The 26,750-nt window shown below is 41.2% G+C and overlaps 2 protein-coding genes across 14 annotated transcripts in view; both read right to left on the bottom strand.

The window, feature by feature from the left end:
* The window catches only part of CHPT1 (choline phosphotransferase 1), a 37,041-nt gene extending 35,407 nt beyond the window's left edge, over positions 1-1,634 (bottom strand). For 4 of the 6 annotated variants that reach the window (XR_010729485.1, XM_066262803.1, XM_066262792.1 and 1 more), the window contains exon 1: positions 1,181-1,631. Coding sequence is in view for 4 of the 6 variants with exons in the window: in XM_066262803.1 (XP_066118900.1) it covers positions 1,181-1,453 (273 nt within the window). In the remaining 2 variants the exon portion in view is untranslated. Of the gene's footprint in view, positions 1-1,180 lie in introns of all 6 variants that reach the window. The other 2 variants (XR_010729483.1, XM_066262830.1) reach the window with 2 other exon arrangements.
* Positions 1,635-15,042: 13,408 nt separating this feature from the next.
* MYBPC1 (myosin binding protein C1) overlaps positions 15,043-26,750 on the bottom strand; it is a 91,561-nt gene continuing 79,853 nt past the window's right edge. For 4 of the 8 annotated variants that reach the window (XM_066262706.1, XM_066262724.1, XM_066262753.1 and 1 more), the window contains 4 exons: positions 26,124-26,283; positions 23,953-24,089; positions 22,094-22,280; positions 15,043-15,321 (listed from right to left, as the gene is read on the bottom strand). In XM_066262706.1, coding sequence (XP_066118803.1) covers positions 15,221-15,321; positions 22,094-22,280; positions 23,953-24,089; positions 26,124-26,283 — 585 coding nt within the window. In that variant the 3' untranslated portion in view covers positions 15,043-15,220. Of the gene's footprint in view, positions 15,322-16,461; positions 16,505-20,405; positions 20,465-22,093; positions 22,281-23,952; positions 24,090-26,123; positions 26,284-26,750 lie in introns of all 8 variants that reach the window. The other 4 variants (XM_066262715.1, XM_066262739.1, XM_066262764.1 and 1 more) reach the window with 2 other exon arrangements.

Raw genomic sequence — 26,750 nt, 5'->3', positions numbered from 1 at the left:
TTCAAACAGTATAGAAATGAGTAACAATAGGAATGTCTGCCAAGAAATCATCTGCACTGCTCACAAAAATTAGGGCATATTGCAAAATGAACATGAAGCGATAAACTATTCTCTAATTTTTCTGAGCAGTATATAATAAACATAACCATCAATTGGCAAGATCTGTTTAAAATGTAGGCTCCATTAATTATTTTTAAAAATGGATGCATACATGGAGGACATGAGGTATTTCCACTATATTCTTGTTATCCAACCTCAGATTGCAAGTAGTTCCCCACAGGACCTATACTCACATATGATTATACAGTTGAGTTTACAATTTGGAGAGCAAAGACAATAAAGTAATGTCACAGAATGTGTGATTTAACATTTATTCACGTGCTCTAAAAAGGTACAGACAGAGGAGACCCCCTCTGCCTCCCAAACGCTCCACACTCAGCCCAAAGGGATTTTCTGATTAAGAGTTGTCTAAAGCCCACATTATTTACTCTTATTTGGGACATAGGTCAAAGACTCACTGCTAACAAACTCTGCTGGCTTTCATGATCCCTGGGTCACGATGGTAAGGAAGGATTATCACTGTGCTAATACCTTAGTCTGTGTTTCATGAAAAGTCAATGAAGCAAAGAGGAAGTTGTTACCTCTTAAAAGAGTAACTCCTCTTTGACCAATGCTCCTGGTAATTTCAGGACAGCTACCACAACCTTGAGAAACAGATGACTACGTTTACAAAGGACATCTCGGGCTTGTCCAACCTGACCACAAGCCCTGGTGTCAGGCAGGACGGAGATGAGGTTACCCACCCGTTGAGTCCCCAATGTGTGTACCCACTGCTCGTCGATCCCACAGCTCGGCGTCGGATGGGGTGGCAGGCAAGCAGCAGGCCCCCGGCTCGTAGTGACCTTGACAGCGCCCCCCCCCCCCCATCGCCACCACCAGGAGGAGGCTCAGGGTGGACACAGACTGGGTAGCGGTGTGACAGCCTCTAGGCGGCCGGGGGAGGCTCGGGACCGCCGCGGCGCCCCTCCGCTGCCCCGAGAAGCTCAGCCACGCGGGGGTCTCTCCGCTCCTCTGGTGCCTCCAGCCGCCCGGGCGGTGCCGGGCGGGGGACGCGGGGCTTCCGGGGACAGCAGTTGGGGGTCCTCCCGCCGCCTTGGCGGGGGCGGGGGTCGCGCCCTACCTCCTCGGTGGCGGTGGGGCAGTAGGAGATGAGCACGAGCGTGGTGAGCAGGCTGATGGCGAGGCCCAGCAGGGTGATGGAGTTGGGGGCAACCCACAGCGGGACCCACTGGAGCAGCCAGGTCCAGTAGAGCTGCAGCGGCGGCTCGAGCACCGAGACGCCCGCGGCGCTGTAGCGGTGCTCCTCCAGCCGCCGCAGCTGCGCCGCGCTCAGCGGCTCCGCCAGCGCCCTCAGCCAGCGCGGCGCCGGCCTGGCCCCGGCGCCCGCCGCCATGGCCGCCTGCGGCCCCGCCGCTCCGAGCGAGCGCAGCCCGCGCGGGGCGCCGCCGGGGCGGGGAGACGCGGAGGGAGGGGCTCGTGGCCCGGGCTGCGCCGCCGGGTGGGACCCGCTTCGCCGAGGTCGAGGTCAAGCCCGGCTGCCCCTGGCCCCGGGGCCGTCGCCCCCTACCGCCCGGCCGCAGGCTGGGGGCGGGGCCTCGGGGACGCGACCGAGGGGTGGGGGGAGCCCCGCCAGGTGTCAGGGAAGGTTGGATGGGTTCCCACAGGCAGTCGGGTCACCGTGTGGGCCCCGCCGACAGTCATTTTTATAATTGGCTCGCCAAGGGTCCTGACTTTCCCAAGGGCCTGATGCACGTGTCTCTAAGGTCCAGTTCTTCTGGGACGGCTGGTAACGTTCCCCTGAAGAAAGTGTGCCGGCTGGACAGTTAGAAGCTGGTTCCTTACTTGTGGTCTGTGCACGACTCCGTTCTCCCACTGTGCGTTTGCTCTGGCCACACTACAGGACGACGCTTCCTGCAGGGCCTGGAAGGGGCATGGGGGGGGGGGGAGAGAACATGATTTTGCACATCTTGGGTCTCCGGTATGGTGGCCTCATCTGTCTACCCAAAGAGCGGTCCTGTTTTATAAACACACAAGCATAATTCTTCATTCCAACTCCCAGGACAGGGGCCCCTGCCATGTATTCATTCTAGAGACTCCTTTCTGGGAGTTCAGGGCGCATTCAGAGACCAAGATGTGGAAACTATAAATTAGGATTTGGAAACACTGTCTAACAGAGGAATAAATGCTGGAAACCCAAATGCCTGTTTCTTAGAGCACGGGATACTGTTGGCAGCAGCAAAAAGGGCACCAGGTGTTAGACCCGTGGTCAGACCAGACTTTGGTCACTACCTCAGTACAGTACCTGTACTTAAGTTCTGGCTAAGAAAGAATTCAGAGCCTAGACTCAAACTATAACAGAAAGTTCATTTGGAAAGTCACAGAGGTAGAAGAAATGGGCTCAGGAAACAAGTTACAAAGGCAAAAGAACCCTTGGGGCTTAGGAGAGGGAACGGTAAAGATAACCTAGCTAGTGGGAAGAGAAAGGGGACAGGAAAGCTGCCAGCATGCTCCTAAGAGGCAGAGTAGCTGGGTCCTCCATCCTAAGGGCTTTTAAGGGTGGGGATTTGGGCTTGGGGTGGGGGTGGGGGGTCCCAGGGGGGGATCTCAATAGAACACTCATCAGCTCTCCAGGTGTGTCCTCTCAGGGTTCATGATCTCCACTGATTGGTCAGCGCCAGGGCAGAGGGACATTAGTCAATGCATCTGGTCCTGATGTTAGTTACGGCATGGCTTGTTTGGTTTTGCTGCTTTTCTGGGCCTGGAGCTGAAATACAACAGAAGCCTAGATGTATGTGATGTGGGTCAGAACCTCATTGTCCTGGGAGCTTGGTGCTGTTCTCCATTCCCTCTTGATTATTCTCCCTCTAAGAGGGGGGTGTCTAACCCTCATGACTAGCAGCACACCAGGGGAGGAAAGGCGCGGAGGTGAAGTGGTCCAAACCCCATGACCAGCTATAATATGCTAGGGGAAGAAAGATTACCTTGGAGGTGAGGTCCTTGTTTTCCCAGTTTTGCACAATACTATGCACCTGGGGCTTTCGGCCCTGGTGACATTTGATACCTGGCTTATTGTCCTGCTCTGTTCATGCCTGTCTGACTGGCTACCATATAACTGTCCCAGTAGAGCCCAAGCTCTACCTCGACTAGGCGTCCCCAGTTTGACTTTCCTGCACAGTGGGACATTCCTGCTTAACAGCAGGGTTGACAGCCTCTTTGAGACTACTCTTGAGGTGGCTATGAGGATTTTACTTATCAGTGCAAAGACCAACTGCCACCAGAGGAAAGACATGACCAACACACAAGTTAGTTGCAAGAATTACACAGGCAGTTAATTACTCACAAATTTTTTTGGCATGCCTGAGTACAGCTTAAGGGGACCCCGTCGGCATGCTCCTCTTGGCTGTCCTTGGTCAGAATGACATAGAGACAGTCTAAGTTCAATGTTGGAGTCTGGGCGACCACTGTAGTTGGGGGGGACCCTTAGCTTTAGTATATATATATTTTTGGCCTACACCTTCTAACAGGTGTCAATCTATAGGATTATTACATCAAACCACTTTTTTGGGAGTTTTGGCAGGGAGCCCCTTTTAGGTTAATTTATCGAAATGTCAAGCCACTTTTTATCAATATATAACTTCACACACACACTAACTGGGCCCTGCGTGAAAGGCAGAGTCTGCCTATCGTATCTGTACACACTAGATTAATTCCTGTCCAGACATCATAGCCTTAATCACTTTCCTTAATTGCTTTTACTATTATATCTTAATTTATTTTTATATGTTTCCCATATTTTTCTATATTTCTATATATTTAATTACTATAACATTATATTACTGTAACAATTACCAATAACAATGGATATTTTGCACACACCCTTCCATGGAATTAGAGGCCACGGATTCAGGCTGTGTCTCCCCTGCACAGTGGGAGCGTCACACTTCCCACACATGTGATAGTTAATCAGCCCTTACTTTACAATGCACCTAGTGAGACAGGGGACGTCCTGTCATAAGCATGTGATATTAAGATAAGCCTGCCACTTGACTTTTTTGTTTCACTTCATGGTTCGGATCTGTGTGCTCTTTTCTAAGACAGAACAAGGTCAAGACAGTTTTGTTGGGCAGCATCTATCAGCAGGTGCAATTTGTCCCATAGGATTCATCACAGCACCTCAGAGATGGGTCAGCACAGCACTGTTTTCACACAGCCCACAAGCTAAGTCTGGTTTCTACATTTTTAAAAATATATATATTGATTGATTTTAGAGAGACGAGGGGAGAGTGAGAAATATTGATTTGTTTTTCCACTTATTTATGCATTCATTGATTGATTCTTGTATGTGCTCTGACCAGGTATTGAACCTGCCCTGCTTCAATCAAATGGGCTGTGTAGCCCATTTGATTAGTGCAGTGGTTCTCAAACTTTTTGAAGACGGGACGCATTTAAAATCCTACAAATAATTGTAGGTGCACTATATACAAATTTCTGAGAAATAGGTTATAATAATTAAGTCAAATATTAAAGAAAAAAAATAAAGTCCAAGCGTGCTTTTATGATAATTAAATGAAATAAATACGATTAAGTTTATTCTGACATTAAAAAAACATTTTTATGTTATATTTTTTGAGTTATGCTTTTTAGAATTCATAAAAAAAGAGGGATCAAAAATAAAAAAGTTATCTTTTTATATATATAGATACATTCTTAGTAAGATTTAGTAAATTTGGCAGGTCCCGGCACAAATGTGTTAAGTTTTTCATTCTTGTGTTTATAAGAAACATGAGCCTGATATGTCCTAGCAATTTCTTCAATGTTTGGGCATATATTTGAAAGGCAAACTCTCATTTCCTCATCAATACATTGAAGAATTCCTCTCTTTTTACTCTTGTGTTGAGGGTAGAAAATCCTAATTCACATAAATAGGATGTTGAAAATTGTAGTAAAATGTTCAAAGCTTTTTTAGATATTGCCACATATTCCTCTTTTATAGAAATCCAAAAGGCTTCAAGAGACAATTCCTTATGTTTAATCATCAATCCACTATCAGTGGATATAGCTGCCAATTCTTCTTCTGTTAATGTTAAACTAAAATCACCTGAAGCTTCCATGAATGGGTTTCTAATCCAATCGTACTGTTCAGTGTTAAGTGATGGAAAATGCTATAAATTAAATTCTGCCCGTCAGCCTTTAAGTCCTATTTTATTTACACTTAACTTTTGCTCACTTCCAGAATCAGATTCTTCAATATCATGCTTCTTTTTGAGAAATCTATCCATTTTATTTGGGTGTATTTATCTAAAAATAATGTGTTAATAACAAATATAATAATGATGTGTTAACAAAAAGAGTAGTATTTCCTTAACTTGACACCAAACAAAGGATAGAAGAAACTTGCCTCTAGTCTTTCCAGAGAACATGGAGGGTAGTGTAAACAATCCAGTACCACAGCTTAACAGCCATTTGCAACCTAATAGGCAAGTGAGGTGGGGGGTTGGGCAGACTGTCAGCTTCCAGCCAATTCCCCACACCTCTGTCCCCCAAACATCTAAACTCCAAAAATCCTGTTGGTTTTTTGGTCCCCAACAGGCACATATTTCTCTGGAATACCATAAGGCGCACCTGGAAATCTTCTAGGGTGCACCACTGTGCCCTGGCGCACACTTTGAGAACCACTGGGTTAGATTGTCATCCTGGTTTTTACATTTTTAAATGATTTCAAAAAAAACTCAAAAGAAACATTTTTTGTGATGTGTAATTCTTATTTTAGTGCCAGGAATAAAGCCATGATTATGCCTTACATATTGTTTATGACCGCTTTTGTGCTCTAAGGGTAAAGTTTAATGGTGGTAGCAGAGAACACATGGCCTGCAAAGCCTAGACTATTGCCTGGTCCTTTATGGAAAAAAGTTTGGCAACTCCTACTTTAGAGCCAGATGAGGGTGTCTACAGTCCAGACTGTTCACTGAATTTATATCTACTAATTTGTTTATTTTTTTACAGAGACAGAGAGAGAGTCAGAGAGAGGGATAGATAGGGACAGACAGACAGGAACGGAGAGAGATGAGAAGCATCAATCATTAGTTTTTCGTTGTGACACCTTAGTTGTTCATTGATTGCTTTCTCTTATGTGCCTTGACGGCGGGCCTTCAGCAGACCAAGTAACCCCTTGCTGGAGCCAGCGACCTTGGGTCCAAGCTGGTGAGCTTTGCTCAAACCAGATGAGTCCGCACTCAAGCTGGGGACCTCAGGGTCTCGAACCTGGGTCCTCCGCATCCCAGTCCGATGGTCTATCCACTGCGCCACCGCCTGGTCAGGCTATATCTCCTAATCTTTAATGTGAGAAATGATGCTGAAAAATGCGGGAAAGGAATCACAATGACAGAGACCCACTTGTTTTTTTGTTTGTTTGGTTTTTTGTGTTTTTTTTTTTTTGTAGAGACAGATAAAGACAGAAAAAGGGACAGACAGACAGGAAGGGAAAGAGGTGAAAAGCATCAATTTTTTGTTGTGGAACCTTAGTTGTTCATTGATTGCTTTCTCATTACACTCACTTTTAACTATACTAGTTTTATGGACAGTAAACTTGGAGATACCTGCTTTTTAATTTGTCAGTACCATGAATAATCCAAGGAAAAATCCTTTTTAGGAAAAAAGACTTTTTAGGTTAATAAATATAACTATATTACAGCTTTTATTTTGTTCTTCAGGGTTTTTTTTTTACTATATAGTTCACATATGAGTGAAAGCATATGGTTTTTGTCCATTTCTGTCTGACTTATTTCACTTAACATAATACCCTCAAAGTTTATCCATGTTGTTGCAAATGGCAATATAAAAATTTTTAATGGCTGAATATTATTTCATTGTGTGTGTGTGTGTGTGTGTGTGCGCGTGCATGTGTCCCATATCTTCATCCATTATCTGTTGATGGACCCTTAGGTTGTTTCTATATTTTGGCTACTGCGTATAATGCTCCAGTGAGTGTGGGGGTGCATATATCTTTTTGAATTAGTGTTTTTATATTCTTTGGATAAATACCAAGAAAAAGAATTCCTGGATCAATTCTCAATTTTTTGAGGATCCTCCATAGTGTTTTCCATAGTGGCTGCACCAGTTTACAATCCCACAAATAGTATACAGGGGTTTCCTTTTCTTCACATCCACTCCAAAAATCAAACTAAAAAGCTTCTGCACAGCAAGGGCAACCCATCAACAAAAGATAAAGGCAACCAACCAAAAGAGAGAAGACATTTGCAAATGATATATATGACAAGGGGTTAATATCCAAAATTTATAAAGAGCTCATGCAGTTCAACAACAACAAACAAACAACTTGATTAAATAAATGGGCAGAAGATCTGAATAGACATTTTTCCAAGGAACACATACAGAAAACTAACAGGCACATGAAAAGATTTTCAACATCAGTAATTATTAGGGAAATGCAAATCCAAGCCACAATGAGATATCACCTTACACCTGTTAGAATGGCCATCACCAAAACGATGAGCTATAATAAGTGTTGCCAAGAATGTAAGAGGGATATTTTTATCAGCACGTCTTTCCTTTGGGACAACAGAGAGAGAATGGCTCCGTATCAATATCCATACAAGAAACTGAAAGTCAGAAACCGCAGGCTGACCTGAAAACATGAGGCTAATGTATTCAAAGAGGAAAATTTATTTTAAAAGCACCTCCATGCAAGTGGGCTGAGACCAACAAAGGGTGTCAGCCCTGAGGGAGGGATAGGGCAGAGGTTATAAGAATAATCAAAGGGCCTGGGACAAAAGCAGTTAATGCTGCTTTATCTGCTGGCGAAAGACAGTGTCCTCTGTTTGTGGATTGAAGTGATGCCACAGCTCCTCAAAATCTGTTTGGACCCTGACTCAACTGGCTGCAGAGGGGTGGGGATTTGGGCTGGCTTACTAAGTAAGCCAGTCCTTCTTCCTCTTCCAGTCCTGCAATGTTCTCGAGATGGCAGCTGAGTAGACATTTTATCTATCAGAAACTAGAGAGAAAGAAGACGAGCTGCAACTCTCCAACATGAATGAATGAACACATGAATTACCTGGAGATCCTGTTATAATGCAGGATCTGAGTTCGTGGATCTGAAGAGAGAGTGGAGCTGAGAGTTTTCATTCCTCACAAGCTCCCAGGTGATGCTGCTGGTCGTCAGACTACATTTTTTAGTATCAGGAAACCAAAACATACAGTCTTAAAAGGCTTGGGTGGAGGTACCACTCTGAGCAAGCCTCTTGAGTCCTAGGTAGAAAAGGATGGGGCAAAAAGAAGAGAAAAAGAACTTAGGGCAATTAAGGGATGAGAAAGACAGGCTTGACTCATTCTGTTTAAGGCTGTTCTTTCCAGGACAAAGAAGGATAGCCAGATAGCTAGATAGATGTTTAAGACCTTCTATTTTATTTTTATACTCTATTTTATAATATATATTTATTTTGTATCTTATATGTATGTGTGTGTGTGTCTATATATATTTTAATCAATTGCATAATAAATCCAGTGGAATTAAGAGCTACTTGCTGATCTTTGGTGAAGGTGTTGGTTGTTGATGCAGTTTTTTAGAACGATGCTATGCTTTCAAGAGGGGGATTTTTTGGCTCTCTGACAATATGCTTGAAAAAACACCCATTTGACAATCTGGAAAGAAAAAATTGTTTTCTCTTAAGTGAACTTGTATACCATGGAGAAAAATACATCATGTGGATCAATTTTAATGGCTTCAGGTTACACTCTCACGACCTGTCCCAGGTTTTCCTTTCTTCTGCAAGTAGGAATGCGGGGTGATGACTGGGGGTAAGAAACCGTGACTGAGCAGTGCCTGTAAAGCACGTGAGTAGGTGCTCTTTTCTTTTCATTGCTGATTTCCTCATTGCTGTCTCTGTTTTCTTCAGTTCCTTGTCTGGTGAGGTTATTTTTGGCTTTCTTTCTGCCTTGCTGCTCTTGATTGTCCTTCCCTCTGTACAAATAATCTTCTTAGTCCTGTTCCTTTTCTCCCTCCTGCTTGGCCTTGGCCTTTGCAGAGCCCTATCCATCAGTCTTGGTTACCTTCTTTAGGGAGTAGAGTGACTAAAGGCCAACTTCGGGTCAGAGTCCTTGCTTGCCATTATGAGGACTTGAGAATCATTGAAGGACCCAGAGACCAATTTATCTCACCAACAAACTCCTACTTCTAGGGCTAGCTAATGCTTATTGAGTCCTAATGATGAGCTGTTAAGAAGAACGTGAACTTAGCCCTGAGCAGAAAGGCAATCTCTCTTCCTGGCAACCTCCACTATTATCCAACCTGCCTCCAACTCAGTGGTACCTTCCAGTGCAGAATTGGAACTGAACTTCCAATAACCCTCTGATGGGCACTCAGGAGGAGGCCTGGAATGAACAGTGCAATGGCACTCTATCCCATACATTGCAGAGGATGCATTATTTGGACCTCTATTGCCTGGAATTTTCCAGATGACCATATGACTTTAAACCAGCTTTGATTTATTTTGCAACACGGCTCCTTTCCAGTTACCCTTTGTCCCAATCATCCGGGAGGGATGTTTTACAAAATCTGAATAACAGTTCCTTTCCTTGCCACGGTGTGGCTGGTAATCCCTAGTTATTTTTTCTTTTTTTCATTAACTTAAAAAAATTTTCAAGCCAAGTTTTGGGCTCTAAGACTAGGATAAACGTAAGCATAGAATAATAAATGGAGGAAACTCTTGCTGTAGATAGCTGTGTAAGTACTTATCCACAAAGAACAGAAAGCTTTTTCTAAAGCTATTGCTTGGGAGAAAAAGAAGTTATGGTTGATTATGCACCAGAGTGCAAGGTTTTTTTTCTTTAGTGACTTGAGTCAGCCAATGCCCCAAGCCACCACACTCTGAGTGACCCTGTTGGGAGTGTTTAACTGACATGCTGCCTTCCTGGTATTTTGTTCCTAGTAATCTACTCCAGATAGAAAAATATTCAGCTAGGCCAGAGATTGCACAGTTCAGTGCATTTGGGGTCAGAGAGAGCTCATCAAGTGTCTGACAGGGTGATGATAGCCCTTAGAATTAGGAGAACGGGCGTTCCAGAATGGGCTTGTTTTTTTTAGTCAATTCTAAGTTATCAAAATTTATACAAAGAATTTAATAAATCTCTATATGTAGTGATCACCTGACTCTTTGGTGCAAGGTTAATATTGTGGCCTGGCTAAAATAAGAAACTGAAACAAACATAGAGTTCAATTTAGAATCAATGAATATATATATATATATTTTTAGTGAGAGAGACAGGGGCAGAGAGAGAGAGACAGAGAGACGGCAGGAAGGGAGAGAGATGAGAAGCATCAATTCTTCATTGCAGCATCTTAGTTGTTCATTGATTGCTTTCTCATATGTGCCTTGACTGGGGGGCTACAGCCGAGCCAGTACCCCTTTACTCAAACCAGCGACCTTGGGCTTCAAGCCAGTGACCTTTGGGCTCAAGCCAGCGACCATGGGGTTATGTCTATGATCCTATACTCAAGCTGTGACCCTGTGCTCAAGCTGGCAACCTCAGGGATTCAAACCTAGGTCCTCTGCATCCCAGTTCGATGCTCTATCCACTGCACCTCCGCCTGGTCAGACTAGAATCAATGAATATTATAAGGACAATTGGCAATGCTGTCTGGTGTTATTATATTATTATTCCTTATTCTGTGCCAAAGACCAAACTTACATTTCTAGAATTCTATTCATAGGAATTTAAGTGAAGAAGGCGATAAGTGAGATCTGAGTTTGGTGAGTGGGGAGGAGGAAGTGGGGGTGGTGGAGAGGTGACAGTGATGTTGGATGGTGGGGGAGGGAAGGAAAGGATCAGGAAAGGAAACAGAGATGGTTGGGGGCTGCCTGACTTCAAACTTTTATGACTCATGTACATAAATATTTAGAGGTTATAAATCAAGCCAACAGATGGTTAAGAAAATAGTTGTCTCCTGCAGTCTTCACAAGGATACCCTCATAATGACCTGGAAGGCCTAGTTAGAGTGTAGAATTATCAGAGTCTTCAGAAATACTTGCCAGAATATTGTGGCCCCTGCCCATCTCCAGTCCCCCTGTTCTTTGCATCCCAGCTCCTGCCTCCACCACACCACGAGGGGTCTCAGGTGCACACATGAAGGTGTCCCAGCATTATGCACAGCTGTAGTCACATCAGCACACTCTAACTTCCTGGCAAACAGGTACCTATAGACCAGTGTTTTTCAACCACCAGTACCTGTCCACCAGAAATTTCTTGCCATCCACAAGTTAACCACACTGATGTTGTATGAAGATTATAGGCCCAATGATCTTAGTCAGATTTACTTATAGTCAGGGTGATTTCTACCTCAGTGGTCCCTGAAATAATTCTATTTTCATCAGTCCCCAAGTGTAGAAAGGTTAAAACCACTGCTCTAGACCACCCCTTGGCCTCAGGATACACATACTGGCCACATAGTTCTTTGTTGGTGTTTGAATCCAGGGAAAAGACCCACAAAAGCCCTAACAGTGAACATGAGTACAATCTATAAGAAGGAGTGGTGTGGTAAGGGGTCCAGACAGGCCTATTTGGTTCTCTGGCTTGCCTGCATCATGCACAGAAACACGGCTAGAGAAGGGCCAGAATAAGGCTCTTGAAATTTCAGAACTCTCTCTTGCCCAGGTCTAAGGCTCATACCAAGGTGAAACTGTCCAGTGTTCTCACACTGTCTAGCAAGTTGAAACGGACCTCACTGGGTTGGATCACAGGCACCTCTGCAGCCACCAGTGGAGACTGAAATTCAGAGACTTTCCTTCTCTCTGTGTTCTAGGCACCAGGAAGGATTCCAGTTGGCCCAGGACCTGAGATAAGACCTTCCAAGTAGGACAGAGAGAATTTCTCAATTCCCCTAAGCTAATGGGGAGTTCAGGGTCATCTTTAATTTGATTTACAAAAATAAAGTCCTGTGGCATGTCTTACCAAGGATAGTCAACCTTTTTATACCTACCGCCCACTTTTGTATCTCTGTTAGTAGTAAAATTTTCTAACTGCCCACCAGTTCCACAGTAATGGTGATTTATAAAGTAGGGAAGTAACTTTATAAAATTTATAAAGCAGAGTTACAGCAAGTTAAAGCATATAATAATAATTACTTACCAAGTAATTTATGTCGGATTTTCTCTAAGTTTGAGAATAAATCTTTATAAAACAACTTACTATAGTTCAATCTATCTTTTTATTTATACTTTGGTTGCTCCACTACTGCCCACCATGAAAGTTGGAACGCCCACTAGTGGGCGGTAGGGACCAGGTTGACTACCACTGTCTTAGACTATGCTCTAGTGTGGTACAGACATGGAGAACAACATGTAAACCACATTATTTAGTTTCTGAAGACAGAGTGCTCTCTCACACCTGCAGGTGGCTTTGTTTGTGTTTTCCCCTTTGTATATTAGTCTTATACGTTATAAATTCCTTAAAGGCATGAAGTGGCTTGTTCATCATTGGGTTCCTAGCTGAATCCATCACAGTTCCAGGCACTCAGCAAACATTCAATAATTCATTCGTTAAGCTTAATAGAATGTTTCAGAATTCAACTGAAGAGTGAGTGATTAAGGACATATGACTGTTCCAATGTTCCTTGGAACTGATGGCTTTATTCCCCCTATTTCTGTATTAATTTACATAAAAACATGCATTAAGCTTTCTTTTAAAGTAGATAAATAAGTGTGATCCTTTGAAAATAATTAATGAATGTTTTGTACCCAAGAAGAATTTTTGGTAAATTCCTATAATGTATAACTTTTCTATAACAGAATGAAACTTAAGCAAAACTAGAACGAAGTTGTAGGCAGCTAACAGCAATGACAGCTTCTGACACTTTTTGCTCTTTGTAGTTTTAAAATAGATGTTTTCTTTCTTGTTGGAACTTTGCAGTATGGCAGTACCTTTAATATGAAGAGAAATATCATATTTAGAAAAATAACATTATCTGGTACAAAATATAGTTAGAAAGCATAAGTAATGACTGGGGAACCAATTCTTTTGTAAGGATGCTTTATAGTCACTTTAAGGCAATATTTATAAATGTCATAACAAACTTGACCCTGACTTGGTGAGCTTGATCAATGACTGTTTAGGCAACCAGCTCAGCTCCTGCACTGGGCCTCTGACCCAGCCACCAGGCTGCAGGGACCATACTGATTGGTTTTGCCACATAGAGATACTGTCTTATTTAGTTTGCAATAATGATATATGGTCTTCATGTCTTTATAGATAAGACAGACTTCTTTTATGTAAAATATCTTAGTCAATAATGTAGAAATGGATGAAAATGGATATCTGCATAGGGATTGCACACATTGTTATTTCAGAATTATTGGGAACACAGCGTGATAGCCAATATTCTTAACAAGCAGTAAGGCAAGAATCACCAACCAATTAGAACAGGAAAAGAGGTGTCAACCATAGTTTGGACAAGAACTTGAGTTTTCCCTTACTGTTCTCAAACATACTACAACTACATTCACTCCTTCCCTTTGAAAGCCCCACACTGACCTGTGGGAGACTATAAGTAGCAAAGCTCTTACAGTTCGAGGCTTAGCAAAAGGCTAAGTTCTCAACCTCACTCCTCCATATTGGCAATGAAGTTGAGTATTTGCACTTATCCTAAGCCCCCCACCTCACTTGCTTGGTTAAGTTGCTAAAGGCTAAGTTTTTCTCCACATATCTACGTTAGCTGTGATGCTGAATTGTTTGTACTCTCCTATCCTCCATGTCCCTCAGAGAGACTGGAGGCAGTTTCCTTTTTATTCTTTGTTTCTGTGAAGTTAAGATGTTATGTATGGTGGGAGTTTTCTGCATTTGGGAGACTTCTTTGCCTTGGAAATGTGACTTTGTTTTAATGATCTCTTTGATTTGCTAATGACTTCACTTTGCCCTATAATTAAAGCAGGTAGGGGGGGTAGAAACTCGCTTTTTGCAAGCTATGTTCTGTGTTGCAGAGAGTCTTCCAGAGCCCATCCTATTTCTCTTTAAGCTTATTTTCTTAATTCCATGCCGTTCCTACTCAGGACTTGGAATTACTAGCTGCGCTGGTTCGTGGCATTGACCCAGGAGCATGACCACCATAATAACTTCCCAGCTTTCCTATGGAAAGAAAGCAGAGCAGATATTTTAAAATGTTGCCCCAGGGATACTATGGACCCACTTACAGGCCACAATGTACTTAGCTCCTAGAAGAAAAGGCTAAAAGAACAAAAGGGGGGAAGGTATGTTGTGGCATGGTACCCTACACTTCTATTCCACCCACTTCACTGAAACTTGCTTCACAACACCAACAAGAGGGAGGGAAGGAGGCTGCTAGTAAGATTATGGGTTTGCACAAATGTTTCTCAGCTTCTAGATTTTGCATGGATATCACCAGCAAATCCTAAGTCTGCAGCTGCTCTATAGTCTGCATCAGCTCTCTGTCACCGTGACTGTCTTGGCAGGAGCTCTGGTAGGTTTGGCCAGGATGCCAAACCCAAGAGACATGCTGGAGGTCATGCCTGAGTTTGGTAGCATGCTTTTGTCCCCAGTTCTGTCGAACACACAACCCCAAACACAAAAAACAAATGCTGTGTTGTTTCATCATAAACACTTCAGATTTATTGTAGCATTTATTGAATACATTTCCCCTTCTGCTGAAGAAAGCTGTTTGGCTTTCAGAAGTCTTTTAATGAATTTAAATGGGAACAAAGCACAGATCCACTGGTGTTAAGCAGGACTGTGTGAAATACACACTCTGCTCTGCTGAGAAGAATCTCTTAGATTAAGAGAAAGACGGGTTTTTTATTGTGGTATATTGTACTATGTTTTTTACTTTGGAGGAAAAAAAGCATTTACAGCTTACTGATTTAAACTAAAATAACTGCTTTTGCTTATTGTAGAGCTTGCTTTTGTTGTAAAGGACAGTGACAGAGCACAGACAATAATGATAAAAACGCTGACTTCAAATGGGATTTGTTTGCAAGTTTTAATTAAGCAATCTGTGCAAACATTTCTTTTCTTCTTCAACATTAGAAGGAAAAAAAAAAACCCAGCCACACTTGGGTGCCTGATGTTAAAACAGAAAATGCTTTCTCATTGCCACCAGATTTCAAAGCAGTGGAGTGCAGAGGCCGCGCCCAGGCCCTCAGTATCCCTCAGGAGTGCTTGATTGCAAGTCTCGCAAATATGAATCAATTATGTTAGGAGGTACACCTTGCAAAAGGAGCCTGCAGAAGGAAAGTCCACCTGGACAGGAGAAAAAGGAAAAGTCAAAGTCAAAACCGTCTATGTGAAAAATCCCTAAAATAATAGCTCTGGACTAGCTGCCTGGAAATATGACTATGTTCCAGTTAGTTACAAAGATTCATTCAGTTCTTACTTGGAAATCTTCTCCTGGGTTTTGTATTTTTAAAATGTAAAGCACATGACATCTAAAAGGAAAAGCAAATTCCGGGCAAACCATAGGAGTCCTGTGTTCCCTACTATTATCCAATCTCGTTTAAATTCCTTATTGGTTGGAAAGTATATATTTATTGCCCTTTGAGAGATTTTGGGATTTTCTGTAGATGATTTAAGGGCTTTGATTGGATGGCAGAATAAATGCATACCATGTTATGAATCAGTGGGAAGAACTGTTTCTGGTTTATTAATGCTCTTTTTAATTAAGCACAAAGAGTTCTGACTCAAGCACATTGGAGGAGAAAAAAGGGACTACTCCTTTAACTATGTCTACTTACGCACTGTCAAAAGTGAAAATAACTAGAAATATTTTGTTAAAATTGTAAAACCTATCCTATACCTTCTAAAGATCAGAGAAATTTCATACTTACCTTTCATGTTTCTGAATTATATTAAAAAAATAAAAAATACCCTTCACAAGAGAACCCATGAAACCGTAACAGTTCATGGACCTTTAGAAAAGTACTTCACTACTTGCTAATAAATTCACGTCCAGACAAAAACAGCATGCCATTGAACATTCTTAAAACTTCTTTAATGCAAATTTGGAAAAGTCATTCTCCTTTTTAAAAAAAAGATTTCACGTCACATATTGATAGAAATGATGCCACTTATGTACATGTCCATTCCTTGATGCAAAGAGTTCAGAATGCTTGGTTATCACTCATTTTTGTCTACGTTAAATGCTTTCACTCATGCTCTACTGCATTCAACAACTTGCTTCATGTCAACAGGAGATTGTTGTGCTGAATAAGTACTAGCTGTTAATTTCAAGATACTGAAATACAAATAAAAACTACAACGTTAGACATTATCAACAGTCTATTTTCATTGGATTACATAATGAAAATCATGCCATACTCCACAAGCTTTGTATGGCTTATGACAGACATAAGCTTCATATGCCAAAACCATATGAAAGCTTACCTTAGATGATAATATACATTCAAACATCCTTACTGTGCTACAACTAAGGAGAAGGGAGAGAAAGAGAGAAAGAGAAGTTGTAAGCATTAATAAAAGGCTAAAACCGAAGTTGAGTACTTATTGGATGAAATTATGGTCGCGATTATGATGAGATGATTTCATTAATCCTTAGTCATGTGAAAGATGTAGAAGCACATGGAATGAAGGGCAGGGATCCAGTCACTTCAAAAGGATCATTAATGTGTAAAACACGTATTAATATGCACAACCACTTTGCCTGAATAGGTGGCAAAGCCTAGTTGATTGTACAGTGAATATTTATGGTAAGAGCTTCCAAACTATAAGCTTAAAAAAAAAAACCAAAACCCTACAACATATATATATTGAGTTTTTCAACAAAAGAAAAACAGATGATGGACAAAGCATTAGTGTACATATATATATGTTGAAATTCTAAAAGGCAAAATTATCAAGTAGATATAAATATTAGACTAGTGTAGTATATAATATATCCTAAAATGATTATATATGACTAATCAAATAAACACAAGGCTTAAACAAACAGATTAGCAAGTGACTATTTGTATACCCTACAAAACTTTGAAGGAACAGCTCTAATTCTTGCCTCTTTTGAAAGCTAACTTGACCTCTGGGGATTCAGAAAGCAAAAATATTGTAAACTCAGGCACTGCTCTACATCAGTCGAGTTTACGTTAAGTTGCTTTCCCAGCCCCAAAGAACATCTTAATTCACTCTTCCAAATGGGGGAGAATTGTACATATACTCTAGGACTCATTTAATGTTTAATACATTTAGTAATGGGACCTAGAATTTTCTCTCCTATTAAGCTCGTGAATACATGAAATAATTTTGGTCTATGAAAATATCTAAAATGTCCAACAGATTGATGGGTTACAGATAGTCTATTGGTGAATTTTTCATTGGAAAAATCTTAAATATGAAAGTTTCTAAATATTGGATTTATTTTTTTACTTGTGACCTCTCCCTATCAGAAATGCTCAGAGTACTTTTTCTACAACTTAGCAAAATTTTTTTTTTTAGTTTTCTGAATTTCAACATGAATCTAAGGAAACTACAGTGGTGCCTTGACACATGAGCACTTTAAATCACGAACAATTTGAGAGACGAGCAGTCACTCGCGAGATTTTTTGCTTTAAGTCACGAGTGAATACTTGAATCATGAGTATCGGGCAAATGAGTTTGTAAAATTTGTGTTTTTTGAGTTTGCTCACTTTTATTGTTAAAAATGGTTCTGGGCAGCCACGTGTGTGCTTGCCCTCAGAGCAGGGCAGTTGATAGCAAAATGGGGGTTACCTTCCTGCTTGGGAAGGGCCATTGTTATGCTAATGTTTTAAAAAGGAGAGAAGAAGCTGGAGGAAGAGAAGAAGCCATGATAGCAGAGAGAGAGCAGAGAGGATGCAGAGTGCTGAAGGAGGAGCCAAGATGTCAGGGTGCTGACAGAGAAGCCAGTTTGTGCAGAGAGGAGAAAGGAGAAAGTGTGCAGATGGGGAACCAGAGGTGACTGAGACTTGTGGGGCCCTTTGATTCTAGGAAAAACCGGAGAAGATTCTTCTGGTTGTGGAACCGGAAAATGTGTAAGTGGCTTTGGGAGCCCTGTGTGTATTTGTTTGTTGGCTGGTACGAGACTTTAATAAAGGAATGGCCCACCATTTTTTGGTTCCACTGTTTCTTTACCATCTGCCCGAATCTTATGGGAACCTGCATGTGTATGGCTACGGTGGCCATGACTACTAGCCATACATTTGGAGTAGTTTGCAGCAGGATTCAGATCAGATCAATATGGAGCCACCACCACCCTTGAGCGGTGGGGTAGAGGACTGGTTGTTGTTATGGTTCCCCATAGCTGTCCTTTTGGGGACCATATGCTGGCTGATTTTTACAGCCCTGCAATAGGAAACCGAGAGCTCTGTGCAAAAGGCTGCCCGAGGCCTGCAAACCGAGGAGTGGAAGGAACTGGAATGGCTACGGGAGAAAGAGGTGCAGATCCTGGAACTGGAGCAAGCGCTGGAGAAGGAGGCCAACTGGGTTCACAACTTGCACCTAGAAATGGAGCAGTCTCTGGAGAAAGAATTACAGGTTTGTGAGTTGCAGTTTGCCCTGGAAGTTGTGGAGAGCCGGCAGCCACAGGAACTTAAGCTGGTGCCGTGACGGCGGAGTGGCTCTGAGTCAGCAGGAACAGGCGTTTCCAGCTCCTCTTCTGAGGATGAGGAGACTGGGCTGAAGTTGCCATCCGAAGACTCCAGAAGGTAAAAGCTCGGCAGCAAAGAGTACTTACTAAGTCCCTGGTAGCTTTGCTACGATTATGGGACATAGGGGTGGATGGCAGCATGCTCTCTGGAGCAGAGGTGGAAATGTTGGTTGCCATTGCCATGTGCTCCCCCTTGGGGCAGCATTTTAAGATCTGCCAGGATGGCAGGGGGGAGGGGGGAGGCCTGAGGCCCTTTGTGCAAGGACTGACTCTTGGACTGCGACCAGAGGAGGCACCAGCAACCTTGTTGGATGGACATGCGGCTTTTGGACAATATGAGAGACTATGATGTAGGGGGGAACAGGTCTGGTTGAAATTGTACAACTTATACTGTTGCTGTAATTTGTTTGTGTGATGTGCCTAATTCCTTGCACAGGAATGCCTGTGGTGTGAATTGCAAAGTGAGCAAAAGGGGTGGAATGTTGGGCAAATGAGTTTGTAAAATTTGTATTTTTTGAGTTTGCTTCCTTTTATTGTTAAAAATGGCGCTGGGCAGCTGTCTGTGAAATTGCTAATTACCTTCCTGCTTGGGAAGGGACATTGTTATGCTAATGTCTCCTCCCCCTTCACCAGCATCTTCACCTAACCTTGAAGGTAAATATACTTCGTAAACCAGTTTACTTCTCTATATTCTCTCTTATTATGTGTATATGTGTGTGTATGAGTATATACATATATATGTATTTGTTATATTTATAAAGTACATTTTCTTATTTAAAAGCATATAAAACAAAAAATTCATTTGATTTTTGGAGGACGGAACGGATTAATTGCATTCCCATTCATTTAAATGAGGAAATTCGATTTGACACATGAGCAAATTGAGTCACGAGCTTGGCCATGAAAGGAATTAAAGTCGTGTGTCAAGGTACCACTGTACACTGGAAACTATTCTTAAAGAGCTGGCCCTGGCCGGTTGGCTCAGCGGTAGAGTGTCGGCCTAGCGTGTGGAGGACCCGGGTTCGATTCCCAGCCAGGGCACATAGGAGAAGCGCCCATTTGCTTCTCCACCCCTCCGCCGCGCCTTCCTCTCTCTCTCTTCCCCTCCCGCAGCCAGGGCTCCATTGGAGCAAAGGTGGCCCGGGCGCTGGGGATGGCTCTGTGGCCTCTGCCCCAGGCGCTAGAGTGGCTCTGGTCGCAACATGGCGACACCCAGGAGGGTCGCAACATGGCGACGCCCAGGATGGGCAGAGCATCGCCCCCTGGTGGACAGAGCGTCGCCCCTGGTGGGCGTGCCGGGTGGATCCCGGTCGGGCGCATGCGGGAGTCTGTCTGACTGTCTCTCCCTGTTTCTAGCTTCAGAAAAATGCAAAAAAAAAAAAAAAAAAAGCATTAAAGAGCTGTCGTGGCTTCCCAGGTTTTGGTTATCTCATATCTAAAATGAGGTATCTGCAAATGTAGCTTTCTGGCTTTATTTATGGGGACCTATGCTATGGTATTTAGTTTTCTGGCAAAATTTAGTCCCTACAATTCTTTAATACTCTTGAATAATTTGGCCTTCCTTGTTCATGGCATAAACACTGTATGCCATGAGCCACTAAGAAATATAATTAAAAGCAAATGAGAAAGTCAAGCTTTACATGCAAAGTGCGATTTCATGTAAGAGGAATGGAACAGAAAGTAGAAATATCCAGTGGGATATGAATTTTGAAACCTGTTGCTGTCCCTCCAGGAACAGTGGTTGTCCAGGGGTAATTACGCCTTGATATATCACTGTAGAATCAGAATATGTGTACTGGTATTTATTTGTTCTCAGTTGACATTCTTACCTTTATTTTTCACAGCTTAACTTGATTCAAATCACCTATTATCAGATAACAATCTGATGATAAACAATCTTGGTTTTACTTTTAGGACCAAAAGCTTTTTACCAATATATTACAATTGATATCTTACTATAAATTTATGTGCTAGAATATATTATTTAGATTGTTAAATTTAATTACCGTGTAATTCACTATGCAATTACTATAAAGAATACATCATCTATATGTATAATATTATAATCTTTTAAGGAGGCCCCAAATGTTGAACCATTTATGAAATCATCATTTTATATCATTAGCAACATTCAAAACACGCAAAAGTTGTACTAAGTTTTTGTTTTTGGATAAGTACCAACAAATACCTTAGAGTTAATAAGGCTAGGAGTTTAGAAACCAGATGTCTTTACAACTGTCACCGTAATCTGCATTTAAGTTAATAAAAAACTAAAAAGTAACATTTAAATTTGTAAGCACTATCTCAAGAGTAAGGTTTGAAATTTTCTAAGAATATTATGCTTTATATTTGAGACAGAAAAATTTTCCTCTCACTTAGTTATGAATCTACTATACTATATTACCTTAGGACTGACAGAGAGCATAAGAGAAAGAATACTATTTTTTAAAGTTACAAAAGAAATATTTTTACAATAAGTTTCTTTTCTATTTTATACTAAATTTAGGACTACAAACTTCTTTATATATAAATACCTTAAGCATTTACTGTTTTTCCTAAAAATAGATATTTATAAGATAATCTCTTTGACTTTTAGATTATAATTTCTTCATTATAATGTGGTGGAAAAAAGACTTCGGTTTTCACAGAAAAACAATGTAATACAATAAGAATGAGAGAAAAGACATTAAAATTATGTCACCTATTATCTCATAGTCTCCCAAAGTAAGTTTTGATTGTTGAGAAAAAATTTTAGTATAAAAACTAGACTTAATTAATATGAAAATTAAGAGACAGGTTATGCTAAAACTTTTCTACCACATCAATCTTTATATATTTTCTTGACTTACATTGGTTGAAAACTAGTATAAGTGAAATGCAGACCTTAAATGGAAGCTCTCTAGTGAGATTTTAAGAGCAACTGGTTAGAATATGTGGATGCTATGTTCCACATGTATAATATTCTACACTAAATTAGCTAACTTACCCATATGTACAGAAAATTCACAAAATAATAAACTAATTAAAAATAGTATAAATTCTTACCATTAGGTAAGTACTAGGCTTCTACTTATAGATAACAACATCATCAACATAATACCCTCTGACTTTATTTATTCTCACCGTGCTGTGCATATACTGGTATTCCGTTGTAATTAATATTTCTTTAGCTAACAAGAATTGCATGAGATGAAAAATAAGTTTACTTAAAAAAATGAAATAACCTTCAAAAATAAATCAAGAATGCCGCAAGACTAAAAATGTCTCCTTTCCCCAAATTCTCTTCCCTCTTCCTCCTCAACCCGAGAACATTTTGGCAAACAGTTTGGATTTTGCAGTAAGGACAATAATTAAATGATTGTCTTCCATATTATTCTATACCTGAGACCTGGGATGGCATACCTTTCACTTCCAGTTTGCATTCGACCTCCACTGTCCCAAGGTTGTTGACTGCTTGGCAGCAGTAAGTGCCTCCATCATAGGGGCTGGGCTTGCGAATCTCCAGAGTGCAGACCCCTTGGTTGCTGAACATCCTGTATCTTGGGTCATCCACAATAGCAACTTTGTTTTTCATCCAGGTTATTTTGGGCTGAAGTTAATATTGAAGTAAGTTAGGTCAAAACATAACTGTACTTAGCATATTAATTAATAGGCTATCAAAGTCAGCAATAGAATTTCAAAACATGGCTTAGAAAGAAAGCACATCTAAGAAAAATCCACATCCACTTGAGCACTGTTTCTCTCAAATTAAATTCTATTTAGCGCTTGGTAAGAGAGCAAATGAGAAGTTCTGAAGAAGCCAGATTTGTTCACAGGAAAACTCTGGGGCAATCTTCCCAAACAGATTTAGTTGCACTTCAATTTGATCTATATACAGGTCCATGAGGTGAACTCATCCAAGAGACTATATATTGCTGGGCATTTTTCAGAGAATCCCCATAAGGTGTCGTAACCATCTAATTTTCTCCATTTTTTCCTGATTTTCTTTTCTAATTATTTATAGGTTTTGTAATTATTTTGTAAATATTTATAATTATATCTTACCACTTAATCTGTCCTCTGACATTCGTTTTCATCATCTGGTATCAATGAATCTTCTTCAGCTAGACAATTCAAGATCTATCATAACCCAATTACCCAGGGAGATGCCTCCATTCTCCTTGAACCCTGAACTATATCTGGTATCAATGACCTTCTACTTCTTTTTCATATTGTCTTCTCCTTCTTTATGTAAATGAATACCCTCCCCATTCCCTTTGCTACCTCTTACATCATTTTGCCTTTCTCAGACCCTAAAGATGGCCCTTCTCTTTCTTTTTCACACTATTCTCTCCCTTATTCTGCCTTTCAAGTGGAAGCATTCATTGAGGCTCCATGTTGGTCCTTGGCTTTTTGCACACTACCCTCTTTCCTCAATGATATTCTCTTTTAGCGCTTTGACTCCAAGGGGTGGAATGTAGCACCCCCCTACCTGGGGATTCCTAAACCAAGAGTCACAGCCCTGACTTTTGTCTTGAGCTCCACTGAACCTCTCCTCTACCTACTGGTCACTCTTACTTGGATGTACCAACATCACTTCCAATTAAACATGAATTCAGTCTTTTCCATCCTCAGTTTGGCTTCTCTCTGACTTTCCTATTTTTGTTTATAGTATATATAGGAAAAATACCACTGTTAGCAATTTTTCAAATTCTGAGCTTCCTTCCTTCAGTGCCACCTGAGGAAAGATAGATATCTCTATGGGCAACATTCATTAATTTGTTGTTCTTTTCAAATGCCAACAACACGAAACCTTAAAACCTTTCTAACTTTCTTCTGTCAGATGTGATTTCTCCCTTTCTAGTACTCTGTACCCTTAATACAACAACACATAGTCAATTCTGCCTACCATTATAGTATCATCATTTGTCTTAATCTATTATAGAAAACTTGATAAATCAATATTTCCACCTTATTTTTCAGGTGAAACAATACTACTTCCATCTGCTTACCTCTCAGTTCTTTTTAAAATAGGTGGTTTGGTTTTTCCCTTGAAGGTATTCTTTATTTAGTAAAGAACTATAAAAAATTTTTACTACCACATTTAAATAGTATACCTAAATTTCTACCAACACCTTCCCCCCAATAAGACACAAATAGCAACTGGAGGGTCAGTTGCTATTACTACTTACATTTATAATGTGACAAATACAAAAGAGAGAGCTTGGGGTTAATTCTTAAATTTAACTGATGTGATTTAAAAAATATGTAAAACATGGTACCTTAGGGTTTCCTCTCACACTGCAGTTCAGAGTGGCATTGTACCCAGCTACAGCGTAAGTGTTAACCAGAGGCTGAGTAAACATGGGTGCCTCTGTGAAATCGAAGTCTTCATACACTGGATTTTTGTAGACTTTACCTTCAAAACAAGCATTAGAAATATACAAGTTGGCCGGCAACTTTATTATTCTTGGCATACTTTGCTCACCATTAAAACTTCCCTGAACTTAGGAAAACATGTAAAAACATGAGTGAACACTACACGGCATTCACTCATCCCAGAGGGTGTAAATGTACAGCCAAGCCCACATGGGGCAGAGTGGTCATAGGAAACTGAAACAAAATATTGAAAAGAATTTGGCGTTAAAATATTTTGATCAACAGTGTATCTTAATGTGACAGCAATGAGGAAGAGCTTTAAGAAATAAAATGGCCCTGGCCGGTTGGCTCAGCGGTAGAGCGGCGAACTAGCGTGCGGAGGACCTGGGTTCGATTCCTGGCCAGGGCACACAGGAGAAGCGCCCATTTGCTTCTCCACGCCTCCGCCGCGCCTTCCTCTCTGTCTCTCTCTTCCCCTCCCGCAGCCAAGGCTCCATTGGAGCAAAGATGGCCCGGGCGCTGGGGATGGCTCTGTGGCCTCTGCCTCAGGCTAGGCTAGAGTGGCTCTGGTAGCAACATGGCGACGCCCAGGATGGGCAGAGCATCGCCCCCTGGTGGGCAGAGCGTCGCCCCATGGTGGGTGTGCCGGGTGGATCCCGGTCGGGCACATGCGGGAGTCTGACTGTCTCTCCCTGTTTCCAGCTTCAGAAAAATGCAAAAAAAATCTTTAAAAAAAAAAAAAAGAAATAAAATGATGGGCATGGAATTCAGCTTCACCCATATCATGGGTCTCGTGTGTCCAAGAACAGGAGTAACTCAAGCTTAAGAAGTCAATGTCTAATTTGTCCTAACCCATGATTTTAGCCACGTATAAACCTACTGCCCAGAAGTTGGAACGAATTACAGCTTGTATTTTTACAAATTTTTAAAATAGATTTTACCGAGAGAAAAGAAGAGAGAGGGGGAGAAAAAGAGAGAGAGAGAGAAACACGAAAATCAATCTGTTCTTGTAAGTGCCCTGACAGGGGATTAAACCAGCAACCTCTGGTGCTTCAGGTTGATGCTCTAACCAACTGAACTATCTGGCCAGGGCTACAGCTTCTATTTTGTAAAATGCAATAATAATACAATTTCCCTCTAAAAATCTTACTTTTAAAATTAATATTTACTTGGACATTTTTACCATAATTTAAAAATATGTGTTTGTCATTTTCTCTTTCCTTTTCACCACATCACTTTTTCTTTCAATCTTCTCTAGTCACTGAAAACCAATGTTTCCAGATGTCCAGTTGTGATGCTGTGATTTATAATAAAAAGTATACATTTGGCCTTTATCTCTGTTTCCAGCACAGAGCTAAAACTCTTGAAATTTCCTAAGCAAGGAGAGCCACAAATGTGTCTTTTGTTATGTTAATGAGCTGGCTTTTTGGCCCCACCCAGGGGCTGGCTGTCAGGGAAACCAACTTTGTGATACCTGTGCTGGAAATTATAGTCCTGCCCCCAAATTTCCAAGGAGGAAAGAGGGGTTGGTTATTTAACCAGTCATGGCTATGAAGCCTCCACAAAAACCAAAAAGGATATGTTTGTTAGCTTCTGGATTGGTGAACATGTGGAGATTCTCAGAGAGTGGTGGAGCTCTGAGAGCATAAAAACTCCATGCCCATTCCCCATTCTAAGCCTATGCCCCTCTTCCATCTGGATGTTCCCGAGTTATAATCTCTTATATTAAACCAGTGATATAGTAGATAAAATGTTTCTCTGAGTTCTGTGAATCAAACCTGAGGAGGGGGTCACTGGAACCTCTGATTTACAGCCTGTTAGTCAAAGCACAGGTGACAACTTGGACTTGCAATTGGCATCTGAACTGGGAGATGGAGACACTCTTGTGGGACTGAGCCTGTAACCTGTGGGATCCGATGCTGTCTCTGGATAGACAGTGTCAGAACTGAGTTGAATTGGAGGACATCCAGCTGGTGTCTAAGAATTGTTTGGTGGTGTGGGGGAAACTCCCTCAAACCCTCACACACTGAAATTGGGTTCAGAGCCCCTATTTACCAGCCCACTACTAACTCACCATCCTTGGCAATCACAGCACTCTCTTTAGTCATTGTTGCATCCTCACTGAGGCCACACATGTTTTCAGCAAAGACCCGGAAGTAATATTCATTTCCTATGACCAGTTCAGTAATGGTGGCATTGGTTCGGTGATAATGCTCAATAACAGTGAACCATTCCTGAAAGAAAAAAAAAATTTTGTGGATAATCCTCTAAAAATACATGCAACTATTCCAACTGTTGATTAGAATAAATAATAGGGATGTTTCATTTGCTAAAAGAAAAATAGCACTAATTTTTACATTGAGAGTCATAACGATTACATTTAATTTGGTTAATACTTTATAATTTACATTTGACTGTATGATTTAATTCTCATTGACATATTAGAATCATATACTCTAGATGTCAACTACTACCTTGATATTTTCTTCATAATTATACAGTCTATCATCTATCAATCTACTTGTCTTTTTATCTCCCTTTTGTTTAACAAAATATAATTACAAAATTTTGGTGCCAATATATCTATTCTGAGGAAGAGAGGATGCTAAATCACCGAGAAAAATGAAAATTGTTTAACAAATTTGCCTAATCTTATCAACATAGAGTTTTTTTTAAGGTCTTTGCTGAGATATCCCCTCCT

The sequence above is a fragment of the Saccopteryx bilineata genome, chromosome 1 (assembly GCF_036850765.1).
Source record: "Saccopteryx bilineata isolate mSacBil1 chromosome 1, mSacBil1_pri_phased_curated, whole genome shotgun sequence".
Lineage (NCBI taxonomy): Eukaryota > Metazoa > Chordata > Mammalia > Chiroptera > Emballonuridae > Saccopteryx > Saccopteryx bilineata.
This window is presented reverse-complemented; position numbering and strand designations above follow the sequence as displayed.